Source organism: Drosophila tropicalis, unplaced genomic scaffold, assembly GCF_018151085.1.
Source record: "Drosophila tropicalis isolate 14030-0801.00 unplaced genomic scaffold, ASM1815108v1 contig_593, whole genome shotgun sequence".
Classification (NCBI taxonomy): domain Eukaryota; kingdom Metazoa; phylum Arthropoda; class Insecta; order Diptera; family Drosophilidae; genus Drosophila; species Drosophila tropicalis.
The window spans coordinates 18,097,418-18,114,971 of NW_027173070.1; the positions used below are offsets into that span (position 1 = coordinate 18,097,418).

The 17,554-nt window shown below is 34.8% G+C and overlaps 3 protein-coding genes across 5 annotated transcripts in view; 1 reads left to right on the forward strand and 2 right to left on the reverse strand.

The window, feature by feature from the left end:
• The window catches only part of lms (lateral muscles scarcer), an 88,582-nt gene that overhangs the window by 41,250 nt on the left and 29,778 nt on the right, over positions 1 to 17,554 (reverse strand). The gene's annotated exons all lie outside the window — the stretch shown is intronic.
• Positions 566 to 2,823, reverse strand: Sin1 (SAPK-interacting protein 1). The gene is made up of 2 exons (XM_068289195.1): positions 2,578 to 2,823; positions 566 to 2,478 (listed from the first exon to the last, which is right to left on the reverse strand). Exons 1-2 carry the CDS (start codon positions 2,716 to 2,718, stop codon positions 847 to 849), a joined length of 1,773 nt encoding a protein of 590 aa, XP_068145296.1. The 5' UTR covers positions 2,719 to 2,823; the 3' UTR covers positions 566 to 846.
• On the forward strand, positions 3,330 to 4,796 carry LOC137576554 (zinc finger protein 239). 2 transcript variants are annotated; one of them, XM_068289746.1, is made up of 3 exons: positions 3,330 to 3,572; positions 3,709 to 4,268; positions 4,343 to 4,479. In XM_068289746.1, exons 1-3 carry the CDS (start codon positions 3,495 to 3,497, stop codon positions 4,353 to 4,355), a joined length of 651 nt encoding a protein of 216 aa, XP_068145847.1. In that variant the 5' UTR covers positions 3,330 to 3,494; the 3' UTR covers positions 4,356 to 4,479. The 2 variants fall into 2 exon arrangements, with proteins under 2 accessions (XP_068145847.1, XP_068145848.1); XM_068289747.1 differs by having other exon boundaries at positions 3,337 to 3,572; positions 3,709 to 4,270; positions 4,346 to 4,796.

Consider the following 17,554-nt stretch of genomic DNA (forward strand, 5'->3'; position numbering starts at 1 on the left):
ACTTCATTTGGTTGGTTAAGTATATTGAAAGCTTTCCAATATAGATTACTACTATAAGTAGTTTAAGAATTAAATATTAAGATAAAGTCCTTATGTTGAAGTGGATTAAAATAAAAGAACAATGAAATTAAATATAGATAGCAAGTTTTTAAAAACAAGTTTGGAAATCAATAATTTTGCTTAGATAATGAACTATAAAAAGTATAACTTTCTTCTGCGAATTGTTGCTATTTAATGATTGGTTTATTGCTTAATATTCCGGGTGATTATGGCCATTAAAATATTTAATTATTTATTAAAAAATTGCAAATTTGATTATTTTATATCCGAATCAAAAACAATTATCAAGCCAAGAAGCGTTTTAGACTCTTCTAACACTGCATTTATGATATTGATTTTCTAATAAAAAAGTATTTAATTAAGAAAAAACATATTTTTACCTCCTAAGTTTGAAAAAAAAACTGTTTAAACCCATAACAAATTGAACCGTTTAAATCCACTGATAACAAGTTTAAAAAATTAAAAACATTATATGAAAATTAAATTGTAAAGTTCTTAAAAAATGTTCAATCTTAATTGGTTTATTAAAGTGAATTTCAATAAATACTTAATGTCTAGATTTTATACAAATGTATGATTTTTTTTCTTCTTTATAATATATATATATATATAATTTATTGTTAAACATGTGTAACACACTCTTTAGTTAGCGAACTAATACAGCTTCTTTCAAATTTGAAGAAGGAGGCGGCAGCGGCATGGGCGCGATTGGCTTCTGCTTAGGCAGAGGCAGAGGCAAAGGCGGTGGCGAAGGATTAGCCAATGCCCTGCCAATAGGAACAAATACTACGATTTCAATTGCTTTTTGGACAATTGTTTTTCCAATTTACGTTCACGCTGGTGCAGAAATTCGCGCCGCAACGGACTTGAACGCATTTCCAGAATGCAATTTAACTTATTACTGATCTGCTCGGCCATATGTGAATCCGTGTCAAAGTCATAGTGCTTAAAGCGTATATTGCTGGATAGAAAGCTACTGTTAGTTAATGTAGAGTGATTTGGACTGCTGGGTGAATGGGCAATGCCGGCACTACCGGAACCACTTCCACCCGTATTTAAAGTGGTCACACTGCCATCCAGGGGTACGGATGTGCAATTGCTGGCAGAGAATGTGGAGGAGGAGGTCGAATTGGATTTCAACCAAATGCGTAACAAAGCCTTATGTTGCCTTTTCTCGGCGATTTCACAATGAACCACCAGATCAATGGGTGTGGAAATGGGTTTCTTTTGTGACCAAAATTTCGTACTCTTCAATTGATCGATTTCGATGCGTTCACCAGAAATGCCCAAAGTGACTTCGGATTTGAAGAATCGCTTGTCAATTAGGTTTAAGCGAAATGAACGATGAATGGGTGCCTCCAGCATATCGATATGATTCAATAGACGTTTCTCATAATCTCTTACGCTTTCTTCTTCTTCTGCTCCTCCTCCTCCTCCGCCGCCGCCACCAGCTAGTCCTCCACCTGGATCAGCTTGTCCATTATTTAAGCTAATGTTTTGCAAAGCCTTAACAGCGGCATCAGCCAGTGATGATTTATCCTCCTCTGATGTCATCGATTTGTTACCCAGCTGACCATGATAATCCACACGGGTAACTGGCGCCAACGGCCTACGCTCGGCCAATGTTAAATGTGAGAAACCGAATTTCGAGCATGGTTCACGATTGTCTAGCGGAGGGAAATCCTCCATATCATCATTATCTTCAGTCATATAGAGGGCATAATGCTGAATGGATTTAAGGGGAACCGCGGGATATTGCTCGGAGGTTTTGTAGCAAACGAAACCAATTACTTCTATTATTTTGGCAGTGGATATAACACAAATTTTAAGCGGATAATTACGCTCGGGTTCGCTTAGCATACTCAGATAGACATTAATACGTTTGGTGGGCATGCCCACTTGGGCGGTGCCATCGAAGCGGGCATATTCGATAAAACGATTTTGGGTTTGCTTCGGACTCTTGGCCAATTGTTCGGTCAATTTGCTTTGCACTCCCTCATCGGATAGATCATCATCTGGTGATTTCTTATGGCTATTCCCACTACTGCTGCTGGTGTTGGTTTTTTGCTTATGGTTTGGCACCACTTCCTTGCGCTTAAAGAAATCAATGTTTTCGGGCGGTTGGGCCTCCTCATTATAGTTGATACTTTTGATTCGTGCTGCTTTCCGTTTGGCAATATCCAATTTTTCGAGTTTTTGGGCAGTATTCGAACGAAATCTATGGGCACCCACCTCGGGATACATTTGTATGTCGAATGAGTGGGTTGATGTGTCTAAATCCTCATCATCACTCAAATCTAGGCCGGGATAGCATACAAAGTCACATTCCTGCAACGGTGCATCCGGATTGCGTATAATTCTGTCACTTTTGGCCAAAGCAGCAGACTTTGTTTTCCCAGCAGAACGTCCGCTTTGAAACTGCAATAGGAACATATAGTAAATATATATATATAGTCTATTCAATCTGTAGGCTCCCTCTCGCAGTGGCAAAGGCTTCCCCGTCGCGCTGTCACTCACATTTATTTGAAATTTCCTCAAATACTCCTTGGGAAGGTCGTTGCTGAGCATCACAGTTTCGCACATGCCAGTGTCATCGGTGGATATAAAGGAGTTGCGTATGTGGGACAATAGCCAGTGCTGATTGGAATAGGTGGCCATTATTTGGTGTCCACAAAATATTAACAAAATTTTTGTGTTACAAATCTTCTTTTAATATATATTTTTTTATAGTTGGCTCAGCGAGCTCTGGTCACTCTAATACTTAGTATTTGTGCATCACCACACGAAATACCCGTTACTTGTCACGGGTCACAGGTCAAGGGAAATCGAAATTGATTGCAAACAAAAACACATTTTTTAAATAAAGTAAAGTATGAAACTTGTTACAGCTCGATAAATAAAACATTTAGTGAGTGAGACGAGTGAGATTAAAAAGGTGTAAACATCCTTGATTCCAACATATTAAATTAAATTTTATTACTTGTTGTGAATGAATGTGTTATTTTGTTTTAATTGTTTAAAAAAACAGTTCGTAAAATAAATATGGAAATTGTATATTCAAACTAAAATGCTTATTTCCATTCATTGACAATCATAACATTATTATTAAGAAGTATTTCATATATCACATCTTTACAGCTTCACAGTGACTGCACTTCGTATCAAGTCACTTTTGTATGCGACCAATTCAGCAACATCTCCGATTGGTAATAGTGTTGTAAAACGTAAATGGCCTGTGACCGTTTTCTAAGCAGAACAGCTGTGCAGTGCTGCCAGAAATGTGAAAATTGTAATTTTTAGGATCCGGCAAGGCCGTACCATAACACATTCACATTTTTTTGCACAATTTGTTTAATTATTTGGATTATTAAGAACAAAAACACGAGTATCAAATACTATTAAACACCAGACACAGCATCTCAATGTCGGATTAGATGGGCCCAACAATGGCGGCCATCGAGTTAGCATTCGACGAGACGGCACCCACTTTTACCTGCAAGCGTTGCGACCGCGTAAGTATACCGAGACACTATTCCCGACTCCTACCAACAATTCTAAAGCTTTATCATATGATGACTTCAAACACACACCCATCCACCCACTCCAACCTATCGAACAATTACTCACACATTTCCCTTTCCCTTGCAGACCTTCAAGACCAAACGCGACCAGACCCTGCATCGTCAGGAAGCGCACAATCACAATAAGACGACATATGAATGCAAATTGTGCTCGAAAAGTTTTTGCAATTCGGGCAATTTGGATCGCCACATGAAGGTCCACAACGATGTGCGTCCATTCGTGTGCAATATATGCTCTAAGGCCTTTGCCCAGGCGGTAAACTTGCAAAGACACTATGCTGTCCACAGTGGGGAGCGGCCATTCACATGCAATTTCTGCAACAAATCCTTCACCCAGCAGAGCAACATGAAACGCCACAAAATGACACATACAGGCGAGAAGCCGTTCCGTTGTCAGCGTTGTGGTCGCTACTTCTCACAACTGGTTAACCTCAAGAAACACAAGCTGGGCCATCTCAATGCCAAGCCTTATCAGTGTAATTACTGTGAGAAGGGTTTCACCCAATTGTCCAATTTTAAGCGCCATCTGCAATCGCATATCAAAGAGGGTGTGGACGTCGATGTGCCAGGTTCCATACAGGCGGCAGCAGCATTGGCGAGAGAGAGGCTGGAGGCAGAGCAGAAACCGTAAGTTCATTTCATTTCTTAAAATTATTAAGTAATCCTCTCAAACATACTTTATCTTTTTCTTTTTGCTGTAGAAGCTTTTTTTGAGTGTATGGCTTGTCGTGCCATATTTGATACCTTTGCCGATTATGAGCAACATGAGAGCAAATGCCATGAGGATCATGAGAGGGCACAATTGGAGGTTAATCAAATGTCTCATATGCATCCTGATGATTATTTACCTATGAAGTTCTCGGTACCCGATCTGGATACCCACGAGATCATAATTGAGACTACACATTAAACACAAACACACATACATACGTATACAAACGTACACACACACACACTCACACATGCAACACCTACACATACAAATATTAGAAGCAAGATTGTGAAAGAAAATTGCATTGATATACATATATATAAAAAAGGAAAAAACTATAAATATATATATATATATATACGGTATATATAATATAATATGCAGGCCAACTTAGTTATCCCATTGAAATAATAACAAATAAAATGCAGTCTATAACAAGAAAATCGTTAAGCGTATTCTATTCTTTTTATATTCACAAATTTTATGTGACCTTTATTCACTCCATTTTTTTGTTGTTGTTGTTCCATTCCGCAAACGCTTCACCAGCTAACCCATATCTTGGCCCTCTTTTATTATGTTTGATTTTATGGTCATGTGATTGTAGCTGAATTTTATTTTCAATGCGTTTTTATACGCCATGCGTTCCTGTGGTAAAGGGTATTCAATTCATAGAGAAGGGTTTATGCGAACCATAATCGATTCTGTCCTAAAAACTATCAGAGCTCGAACGTTTATATCGAATTTTAGCAACATTTTGATTGCTCAGTGACGTAAACATTAAAATTTATTATTATTTAGCACCTTAGAGGAGAGAGACAAACACAATTCGATCGACTTATTCAAAAATCTAGAAAATTTTGATAATTTCTTCATAAATAGAATTATTAAACAAAATTAATACAAAACAACAAATTGATATAAATATTTTAGAAAATATTTAACTCGTTTTTGCATTACAAATTGGTCTAATAGCTTAACCACGGTTAAAAACAAAAATACGTCGGCAACTTGGCCCTCTTGATGGTCTAAAAGGATAAAAGGATGATTTCAGAATTTTTAACCTTTTTTGCAATTATTTTGGGTTTTTAAAATAAATCTCAGTCTCTAAAGAATTATGGCCATATTCATAGACCGGTTATAACGACTCCGTTTATAACGTTCCTCCGGTTATAGCGACTAAAGTTTGATGAGTGATTGGTTGGTCCAAATACAAACTTATATAACACCCCTAAGAACTTATTCATACAATTTCGGAGAACTATTGGCAACAGAATTTACTTAACACCAGAAACTAAAAATGTCTTTGGGACAGCTAAAAGGGAATTTCAGGACAGATTTCCTTCATCTTTTCAGAACTTATCGAAAAAATTATGTAAGTTAATGAGGTCCTAGCTTTTCACTGCTCTAAAGAAACATAAAAGCACTAACCATACAACACATAGATGGGATAAACGTACGATTTTTTAATTGCAAACTCTGGCCTAGCCATGGAATCCCAAAGAACTTCGCCAAAAAACCCGAACGTTCGCACTCTCAATGAGAGTGTAAAAGGGCAGCTACGAAACATAAATAGTCTGGCACAGACTAAAAACCGACCTAGGCAGGACTATGTCGCTTGTGATTTCGTTCTGTTTATGTATGTATGTGTTCACTCGGCGGTAGATGCTCAGGCTTCGTAGTGTGGGTGTGACGTGAAGTTGTACAACACCGCATTTCACTAGCTCTCGACAATGCGAGTAGGATATTCCCCTGTGGACAGAATATCAAGAAATATTGGCATCGGGTACGTATTTATGTGTCCCTATAGATTGCTCGCTCCGCGTACGAAACTGCTTAACTACAACTATAAAATTGGCATTAATTACTCAATTTTAATAACTAAATTACTCAAGAGGTGCATAGATTCTTATTCTAAATATAAGACAGTTTAACATAGTTTTTGGAACAAATGTTTCTTAAATTTTCAAGGACCAACATTGATTGCTGACTAAAAATCAAAACAATCTTTGGAAAGGTTTCTTTTAAAAAATGAAACTTCTTTTGCGCTAAATTCAATTAGTAATTTCTTAAAGGACCTGATGAACTTTGTCGCTCGTCCCTACAGGGTATTTCTGGGATTGAGTTGCCACTTCAACTTGACTTGATTTTGTCACCTAGTAAATGGCAATTGCGCCCGTCCGTGCGTGAGTAAAGCTCCGGGTTTTTAATGGCCCAACAACACACGTAACGTAACGTATTCTCTTCATTGGTGAAGCTGTAAAATCCAAAATCTTAAAAGAAAGCTGAGACGAGACAGAGAGGCAGGGAGCAAATCGGTGGAGCATATGTGTTGGTCTTGTGGGGTCATTATCCGAGGACATTATTTTGCGGATTAAATAGTGTGGCATGGCTGGTTGTTAAAAATACTTTGTGCCAAATGTGCCACCGAAGACGTTGAAATAATATTAGCTCAGAAGGTCAAGGCAAACCCCAATAACCTCAATACATTGTCTGAATCAATCACACACACACGCACACTCTCAATTCGAATATCATAAAACCTTTTAAGCTTTGACTTTGAATGCCTTCAGAGCACGTGGCGAATGCTAAATTTAAATCCTCAAATAACTTATTATGCATTAAACCTTTGGGCTCTTCCTTGTGGGTCAACTTTAGTCGAAGTAGTAAAGTAGTATTGCTTTAATATTTTATCAATCTTGGGTGTGAATCGGTGGAACTCAACTTATGTACATATATCTTATCATCTTAACTTATCTAGACCTCCAGAACTCCTCCTCCCGGATGCGTCTATGTTTGACTTTTTCTCTCTTTGGTACGTTTAAAATGTGTAAATTTTCGGCTGTCATTGTTAAACCTTTCCAGAATATTATTAGGTCACGTGACGTATAAGTTATATTTATTTAACCAGCTTTCATGAGATTTTACATAGCCTAGTAAATTAAGTCTTAAACTAAAGCAAATTTATTAAATTTCAATTAAACTTCTTAAATTTTAAATAAACCAAGTAAATTGGAAATTAATCACCTGAAAATTGCACAATAAAGTCAGTTAGTCAAAAACTTTCAAAACAATCAAAAACCCTTTGAAATTTTAATTGGAATTTTTCTACAAAAATGTTCAATAAGGAAACTTATAATCTGATTAACGATGTGCACGTAATAAAAACACATTTTGTTTGTCTTTCACTACACATGTTTATCACACTGGATATTTTTTCCCTTCCCTCGTTTTCATTCTTTCTAATTAATGACACGTTTTCTGTTCTCGAGGACTTGCAACTTGTTTACATGCCAGGACCAGGAGCAAAGCCAACAAGCAAAACGCAAACAATAATTGATCAAGGAGAAATAATAGCAGGAGCTCTTCTCTTTATCAGCACCTCGATGACAGGAAAATCTGCACAAACTAAAAATAAAGAACATATGTACATATGTACGTTTGTACGAATGTTTCTATACTCTTTCTTTTATCCATATTTTTAATAATATATAAAGACAATGCAGAGAACAGATACTAAATATATTTATACTATATATAAAGTATAGCTGAGTTTTTTGGATTCAATACTCAATTTTGGAAATTTATATTAGAAAGTCGAATGAATCCATTCGAATTGAATTCAAATTGATTTGTTTTGAAGCAACAACTACTTGTATTTTAGTTACTTAATAAAGTTTTAATAAAATTTGAATATTCAATACCTCAAAAATCATGTGAAGCAAACATTGAAGCGTGGTGGAGAGAATGTCAAAGTTTGTGGAAGCTTTACTTGGTGGCATATGGTATAATGTTAAAAGAACATTATCTAAATATTTTCCAAACCCATCTACCAAATATGTTGGACAAGTAAGCCTATCTCCAGGAGGAAATCAGTTTTCCACAAGATGAGGACAAGAAGCAAGCTGCCAAAATTGATCGAGAACCCAGATTTTAAGCTAATGAAATGGCCAGCTAAAAGTCCCGATCTGAGTCCGAATCGCAAAGCTCGGCTCGGGCAGTGTCAATCATCGCCATCCAACCTTGACGATCTTCGAAAGCGTTTAAAAGTGGAGGGACACCGAGTTCCAAAGGAAACCATAGAGTAGTTGGTCGAGAGTATGCCAAACCGTATAAAAAGTGGTGTAGCTAATGAGAATCTGTGGACCAAATATTAATTTATAATCATATTTTACATGTTTAGCAAAGGTGAAAAACTGTACACATGCGTCTTGTTTTCGTTTTTTATTTCTAATGGATGCCTTTTGGTTTTTATTATATAGGTCAATTCGTTAGGAATTAAATATATTTTATTGGGACAAAAGTTTTCTGGATTTCGTTTTAATGTACTCGTAAAGTTCAAATATTCAACTATGCAAACACATTTGCTCCTCACTGTATGTATTACTCCAAATATGGTCAGGAGGAGTCGTGACTACGATTCCATTTTGTCCCGACAAGGCATAATCAGAAAATCAACTCATTTATGACTATTTAGATCCACAAACGAAATCGAATGAAAATCTTATTTTAATTATATAAAATGCTAGGTAAGGGATATCCATATTCCATACCTATCAGCCTAAAGGGAGTTTGGCTTAGACCCATTTTATACTTTAAATTTCAGAAAGATCGTATTCCAAATAACACAGCCTTCTCGGATCATTCTTGAATTAGAATGGACCAAACAAAATCCCTACTAACTTTCTCTAGTAAGGGATTCTTTCCTCTGTGATCTTTGATCAACTTATCCTGAATTTCATAAATTTTAAATATGTGATAAGGTAAAAACTATTTAACTTAAAAAATACTAATGTTAGTAGTCGATTCATATTAGTTAAATTTCTGGGTTGTTCTGCAAAATGAAACAGAAGTATTTGAAGAAATCCGAAAACATCGAAGTCAATTTGTTTTGTGATCAATCGATATATATCGATTAATATTAATCGCAATTTATGTTCCCTTAATAGTTTGTCGACTGTTGCAAGCAAAATGAAGATACATCTGCCTATCACATGACAAACATTTTATATTTGCTGGCCAAATTAATTGACCCATCTTGGGGCAAAGTGTATGGAAACGCACTCCACTTTGGTGTCCTTGGTTATTACATATCTCCGATTCGCTTTCTTCCTTTTCGTTTTCCTTGTTTTTTTTCAGTCCTTGCAGCATCAGTAAATCAAACTATTTATACCGTAAGAGACCTCCATTCCACAAGTTGGCCATAATATTTCATGCCATGGACCTGCCATACATATCCTGTCATTGCTACTGCTTCGTGACTATGTATGTATGTGTGTGTGTGTGACTGAGTGGGTGGTTTGGTCGTGTGTGTGTGTGTGTGTGTGTGTGTGTGTAGTTCAATTGCTTAAATGGCCGCCTTAGGACAAATAGCTGCACATTTATTAGGCTGTGCTGACCAAATGTCATTTGTTATAAATTTATTATGGTAAAATGGTTCTGTGACCATGATCTTTACCATTTTCACTGCTTCATTCTACTGTCCCACACATGTGTTTCCATTAACTCGCACAGCGGCAGCTTAAATCTATGTTAAATGAAATCAATATGAAAAGTCCAGAGAATTGGCATTGCTCTGAGAGGGGGGGACGGGAGTTCGGGGGGTTTGGTGGTTTTTGTGTTTTTTTTTTCATTTCTGTGTGTGTATTTTTTTTCAACACAAATATTTACACATCGAGATTGTGTATATGACCATCATAACGGTTCTTTTTGGTCTCTCCATCACTCTCTCTCTCTCTCTCTCTTACTCTCTGCCTGGTATTTGCATGGTAACATGCAAATAATCAGAATTGGAATGCACAAACATTTAGAGAGTGACAAAGAGAGAGAGAGATAGGGAGTCTGGCAAATAAAGCTCTTCCGATAAGCTGAATGAATGAAAGAGACCAAACTATGACGTCAGTCCACTGCCGATTCCCGTTATGCGTTAATGAGTTTTGCTGCTGCTGTTGCTGCTGCTGCTGTCATGTAATTAAACAAATAAAATCATTTCAGTATGATGACTATCGACATAAAAATACCCTGCATTAAGTTAGAGTCCCTGTTTGCCATCTCACTCACGTCATCTAATATCGTGGCAGGATTGATTTGTTATCCGTCTATCTCATTTAAGGGAAATGAGTTTGAGTGATGATCCAATTGCTCGTCTTATAAATCTCTTTGCCTCCAGAACTGATTCGAGAGACGGCAGAAAAGTATTGAAAACTAATATGGGTTACGTTTAAGAGTTATCGTCAAAAAAATCCAAAAGGTATTTAAAGTCTAATCATTTCGAAAAGAGTTTTAAAGGTCATTTGGAGACATTTCTTTGAAGAATAAATTGAGAAACACTGTGTAGATATAAGATGAGTTTCTTTCATCGTTGCTTCCATAATTTGTCTTGCAATTCCCAACTAGTTTTAGCGTTAAAGACAGAATTGGCCATTGCAATTTTTGAGTTCTGTAGTTAGATCTGCTAATAAAAGAACTTGGTGGATTCTGATATAACTAAAAAGACAACCTGATCATCTTTTTTGTGCTGCCTTTAAAATAATCTTCTTTTGAAGCTTCACCTCGAGGATCGAAATGCAAGGAAAATTTTAAAAAAGTAATCTAAATAGATTACAATTCTTATATTTAAAATCATATCTATCAAATTTTTTTTGTCGCTCAAAATGTATGTAGTTTTCGTATCAAAATCTTCCCCAGAATATTAGAAGACAAACTTTTAATAATACTTATCTCTCAACTTTAGTGAATCTATGAAAAAAATAGATCAATAAATATTTGTATACATTTAGATAAAATAGAATCAGAGATCGACATTGTAATTAAAAACATTTTTGTAACTTAAAATCTCAAATAAAATCGAAAGAACAATCAGAAATTATTTAAACTTTACGATTATTTTTTTGTACCTTTATTAGTTAAATATTACTCTCTTACAAAACAACAACAGTTATTATTGGTTATTAATGGAAGGTCAACCTAAAAAAAGTTCAAACTGGTAGATCAAATAATTTTGGACATCGATTTAGATCGATTTTTACTTTCTTATTTATAAGCAACTCTGCCTTATTTGTTAAATTATTTTTAATATTTTCAGCCAATTGACGAGATTATAAATGGATTAAATGTCTTCAGCAGCCATTTTGTCTATCTGATTAAAAATGCAGTACATATTTATACATAATATATCATATCTATTCATTACCTGTCACAAACAATATACTCTTTAAACAAATAACTGCAGGATACTGCAAACATTTTGTTTTTTTAAATTGATGGCATGGCGCCTAAAGGATAGGCAATGATTTATGTTAAATCAGTTAAGCAATTTGAACTCCAAACAAAAAAAAGTCCTTAAAACAATTTTAAGTACATATTGCAAAAACGCTCCTCGTACTTAAGTATGAAACCATGAGTTTAGGGGGGTGTGAAAATCTCATTGACATTTTCAAATTCACTTTAAAATGTTAGCATGAAGATAATAATGAAGAAGAAGAAGAAGAAGCAATTTCCATTTTAGATACGCATTGTCACCCAGACAACACGCAATCCGTACCCGCATGTTTTAAATTGATTTAGCAAATGTTCAGTCATCATCATTATCAGCTATCCCACTTTAAACCACATACAGACATACGAAACGCAGCCACAGCCACACATATCCAATGGCACGGCATTGCACATTGGTATGAAAGTGATTTGAAAAGGCAAACCCTAATCCCTGGTGATTTGTCGAGGTCAAGTAAAGGAAATTAGGTGTTCTAATGCAATAGATTAAAAAAAAAAATAAAAAACTTGGTAAGACAATTGTATCGGGAGGTTCGAAAAATGAATTTAAGCTAGTCAATGTTTCTTGAGTTTTCACAATGTTGTGTTGGACATTTGTACTAAATCGATTAATGTGGCTTAGTAATATCTATCCAAACTATTTACTGATGTTTTTCAGTTCAAGGTCCCAAAGAAATGAGCTTTTCCTCTTTCGTTTCATTAGTTTTAAAAAGTCAAAATAATGCAAATCATTTTTTTGTTTGAAATAGAAGATACATATAAGTGGTAACATCTAGTTAGAATATAAAAAAATTGATCTTTCGTATATTGTTGTTGTAAAGTACATATACACTGTGAATTTAATTGAATTTAAAGTCAATCCGCGGGTTATTTTTAAAGTTACACTTTTAAAGTCATAACATCAACGAAATTTGGAACGTAAGAAAATTTAAGCTTTATTTTGTGAAAACTGTTTTTGAACCTTTCTGACCAAGCTCTGAAAGTATATTTTATAGAACTTATAAACTTATAAATTATTTTTTTCCATTTCTCAAAAACATTTATAATTTTAATTATTATTCTTTGCTTATTCCATTCGAAGAGGTCTCAGCTGATCGGCTGTAGTAGCTTCATAAATTGTTATTTAAAAAAAAAAAACAAAATTTGAAAGTTCTTTAAAGACACAGTAATTTGTCTACAAATCCTTGAATTAATAAATAAATTAGTTTTCTGTTAAAAATTGTTTTGAAAAATAGAAATTCACGGATAAAGTAGATATCTCTAGCTTAAACCAAAAGTAAAGATGCTTAAGAAAATTAAACGGATTTTATCATCGAGTTCTTCGACTTCAAGTTCGGAGGTTAACTTAATGTCATTTCAAATACTTTGCTTATTTTTGTGTATTTCAATTAACAACTCAAAGAGTGCTTATTAAATACATTTAACTTAAGTTTTCAAAAAAGAACAATAAAGTCATACATTTGTGATATTTAAACTGATAAATTAAACAATATTAAAAGATATGCTGCGACACTTTTAAAAAGGTCTCCAGCATTTGCCAGGACACATAAAAATCAAAGCGATTTTCAGATTTTCTGACCCATAAAATGAAGTTTCGATAAGAAAAATAGATAATACAACTAAAAAGCCACACTTAACATTCCTAGTACGAGTATCTAAAGATGCCTTACGATATCGTAAGGCTAATATTTTAGCTTAGATTTCTTTCTCAAGTAGAGTCACTTTTAAATATAACAAATTGAGAAACACATTTACATTTTTTAAAAATATTCATCATAACCGTGACTAAAAATGTAAAAATAAATAGTTTTCAACATCTGTGAACTTTTGCACCAATGTTTCATACCCAGAAGCCACATAAGAAGTGGTATAGGAAGAAGATGTAAACGCAAACGAGATGGTCCTGATGTTGTTGCCATCGTTTTGGCATTAGTGTGTGGCAGCGGCAATGGCGTTGGTGGTCGCACATTATGGCCACCAAGTGGCTGAAAATGACGACACGACAATGGCAAAAACCAGAAAAGAAGACACACAGCAAACATCTAACCGAATACCTAACCAAACACATACAGCTGGGAGTGGTTGAGGGAAAACACACCTTTTGAAAGGGCATCAAATGCAGTTGCAGTTTGCATTTTGTAGTTGTGGTTATGGTTACCTGTTTTTTGGAGTAGAAGGGGGGTTTCCCCTCAGTATAATTGAGTTTGACAGGGTAAAATTTTGATTGAACTGAAACCAGATTCAATCAAATAGAATTAAACCTATAAAGGTGGACAGATAGATTGATAGAGACAGAAAGAGAGAGAGAGAGAGAGAGAGAGAGAGAGAGAGAGGGGTAGATTCATAGAGTAGAAAAGCAATTCAATTTAATTTTATAGGTGGGACATATAAAAAAAAATAAAAACTAACATTAAATTGGAATATAATCAAATGTTAACATCGAAGTGTCTAACATTTGATTGTTGTAAATGTAAATAAACAGTTATCACACACAGGCTAAAATCAGGCCCTCTAACCTCACACAGACACACACTCACACACACTCACACACATTGGAGCTGACGATATATGTATACATAAAAGCTAAAATGAAGTCATTTCCATGCCACTGACACTAACAACGGCGGATGTTTTGACTGTTGGGAAAAACGTGACACAGACAAACCGAATGTAGGCTCAAAACATGCACACACACAAACAGCACACACAAACAGACACACACACACACATTTGCGACATATGTAGAATGGCTGTCAGGCACGCAAAACTAACGGGCCACTTCTGCCATCCCACATATTCTTCATTTGATTCTCTTTCCATCTCTCTTTTGCATTTCTCGCCTTCTCGTTTCTCGGCTTAATTTGGCAAATGTGGAAACGTCCCCTAAAGACCCAAACACACACACTCACACGCATACACGCTTACCCATCTAACAAGATGACACCAACAAATCCCCCTGACCTCTCCTCCTACATATTCAGTGGTCTTAACTTCTCTTGACACTTGGGGCTATTATAATTGCCATGAGTTGGCATATTTCGTAGGTGACAAAACATTTTTTTTTGATATATTTGTGTGTGGTATAAAAATGTTAACTTTTCATCAATTTGCCATAAATAGAACTAAGAGAAGTGAGTAGAAAATTTAGGCAATAGGGAAATAGGGAAAATAAAATATTCTTTTGAAGAATTCAAACTGTAAGTTTATATGGGGATTCCTAAGTCATTAAAAGAATGGGACAAACTATTAATAACTGCGAGTTCAGGTTTCCAGCGATTAGAGTTCATATCTATTTCATACAAGATTTCAGGCCTTAGGATATCTAACTGGTGATTTCTTAAACTTATTGCACACACAAGTTTTGAGTTCCAGAGAAATGAGATAGAAGTCTCCCAATGTTGTTATAAAAATTGAAATACCTAAAAAGTGCCTCTAAACTATGGTCCTAAAGTAAGGCTTGGTAATAATACGAAGAAGAAGTTTCAAATTTTTTTTAGTTTGTTATTTTCAATCCCCATTTCCACAAAACTAAATAAAAATGTCGAACTTTCAACCACTTTCAACACCAATTATAAGAACCATCAAACTTTGATGCAGTATTATGTTTGAGATACTATACGCTACAATAAGGAAACTCCTTAACTGCCATTTTGGTAACTCAGCGAGCCAAATTTAATAAGCCTAATCTAATAAGCCTATGCTTAAGTGGATTTATATTGATCTAGACTATCTGATTTACTATTCTTGTTATATTTTGACTAAAATATAAGGAAAAAGTTTGCTATAAAAAAGTCGAGATCTAAAAATGCAAAATCCTTATGGTTATATTTTAAAACTATGAAGTTAATTAAAAAAAATAAATATGTCAGTATATTGTATCTATATAGAATCTGTTAACACATTGCGACAAAGTTTAAAATTGTTTCAATCATGGGGACTTTGAAGGTATTGCAAATATCCTTGTAGACGCAGAACTCTTTTGAGAACATTTCAGAACAGAACAGTTGAAGTTAAATATTAGTCCTTTAAAGAATGTTCTATGTAGCTCGCCAATCCTATTTAATATACGTCTCTTTCCCCGAAGAAAGGAATTTAACTTTCTTTGGCACTTTGGCAAACATCAAGCTCTAAGGAAAGATAAATCTGATAATTTAAGTTATTTTGGCGGTACTTTCGTCAGTTTTAAAATACATTGTTTGATAGGGTAATGTATCTCCTTGACCAATTAATGCAAAAAAATTATGAAAAGTGCATAATCTATTTTCAAGATATTATTTTTGTTACTAAGTCATAAAATAAGTGACTAAATTTTATTATAACAATAACTAACCCCTATAATCTATCCTTCTTTCCCTTCCAAATTAGACAGACTCTTTTAAGCCACCCAAATAAACTAAAAATAATCTGGATCCCCGGTCACTGCCAGATTTTGGGAAATGAGAAAGCCGATGAGGCGGCCAAAACATACAGAAAACCATAATGTCTCAGACTTATTGAAACAAATTAAAAAAAAAAAAATAATCTCACTAAACTAAAACTATTTTTAAAAACAAACAACTTTTACAAATCCAATAACACAACAAAAACTAATATAACCAACTACGCTACCTACAGCCAATTGTCTCGGCGAGATCTGGTTAGAATTACTAGGCTTCGCCTTGGACACACAAATTTCACCCGTTCCTACCTCCTCAACCCCACCACCACCGCCTTATGCCAACATTGCAACTCTGTTTCTTCTGTTAACCACATTCTACTAGATTGTCCGAACACCTTAAATCTTAGAAAATACCTTTTCCCATCCTCCAACCCACTCTCAGCCATATTTAACCCAACCTTAGAAAACCTATCCAAATCATCTAACATTTACGAGCTCATCTAAAAATATATATATGTACATATTACCTCACATTGCAAATACATACATACTTATTTGAATTTTTCCTTTTTTCCTCAATATAAACATGTTATTAGGTTTTTGTAGCCACTAAGCTAAGTTTTCTTTTTAATTTTACATTATAAGTAAACCGTATATAATAATAATAATTTTATTAATTTTTTAACATGAATCTCTACAAAAAGATTTTTATCTCTAGAATGATATGTATTTAAGGATCATGACAATTTCTACTGTACAGTTTGTCCTACTTTTATCATACGTTCAAAATCCCCTAGACACAGTGAAATTTTTGGATGGTTTTGAAAACGTTTTATCTTCTTACAAGAATTCCTTACATTCTCTACATTTGGTGATTCCATTTTGTGAGTGTGTCTTTATTTGTTTCCTTGCGTGTGGATATAAACAACAAACTGACTCATTTCGCAATACAATGTTTGTGTATCGTAAAATGTTGTTTACTTGTTATAATTGTCGAAAGTTTCAACTGCTGAGTTCATAATGAGTAAAATTTTCCCGTCCAAATAATAGAAGGCTGCCACTAGCAGGTAGGAAGAAGAATTAAGTTTCCACAGTACTTACTTTTAAGTATTGAAGTTGGTGCTGACTTAAAAAAGTGCACTATTTAAGCACTTTTATTATGTTTGCTATTTTAATTTATGATCATATAAGTCGCATGTGGCGTATGCGTAATATTTCAGCCAGTATCCCCCATAAGTATGCAACATATATGAAAAGAATATCTTTTAATGAAATAAAGTGTCAAGAAGCTTGATATATTTTTAGTAGTCAGAGCCTTCTCTGACTCCCCTTGGAGGCATAGGGGCAGTAAATGGAAGAAAGGGCTGGAGTCAGAGCTCAGTTGAAGTCAAACTTAATTGCCACAACAATCAAAATAAATTGCCATACCAAGATTAAAGACCCAGAGACAAGAGAGACCAAACAAAAATAAATACGATACAGAGAGACAGAGAGTGAGAGAGAAAGTTGGTAAATGAAAAATTTACATGACAAGCAATTAAAAATTGTGAT

Bases quoted from the DNA above. Each gene is read 5' to 3' on its own strand.
- Sin1 (XM_068289195.1), bottom strand. From the start codon at position 2,718: ATGGCCACCTATTCCAATCAGCACTGGCTATTGTCCCACATACGCAAC. The intron at 2,479-2,577 runs GTGAGTGACAGC...TTCCTATTGCAG, and splicing joins TGAGGAAATTTCAAATAAAT to TTTCAAAGCGGACGTTCTGC.
- LOC137576554 (XM_068289747.1), top strand. From the start codon at position 3,495: ATGGGCCCAACAATGGCGGCCATCGAGTTAGCATTCGACGAGACGGCA. The intron at 3,573-3,708 runs GTAAGTATACCG...TTTCCCTTGCAG, and splicing joins CCTGCAAGCGTTGCGACCGC to ACCTTCAAGACCAAACGCGA. The intron at 4,271-4,345 runs AAGTTCATTTCA...TTGCTGTAGAAG, and splicing joins GGAGGCAGAGCAGAAACCGT to CTTTTTTTGAGTGTATGGCT.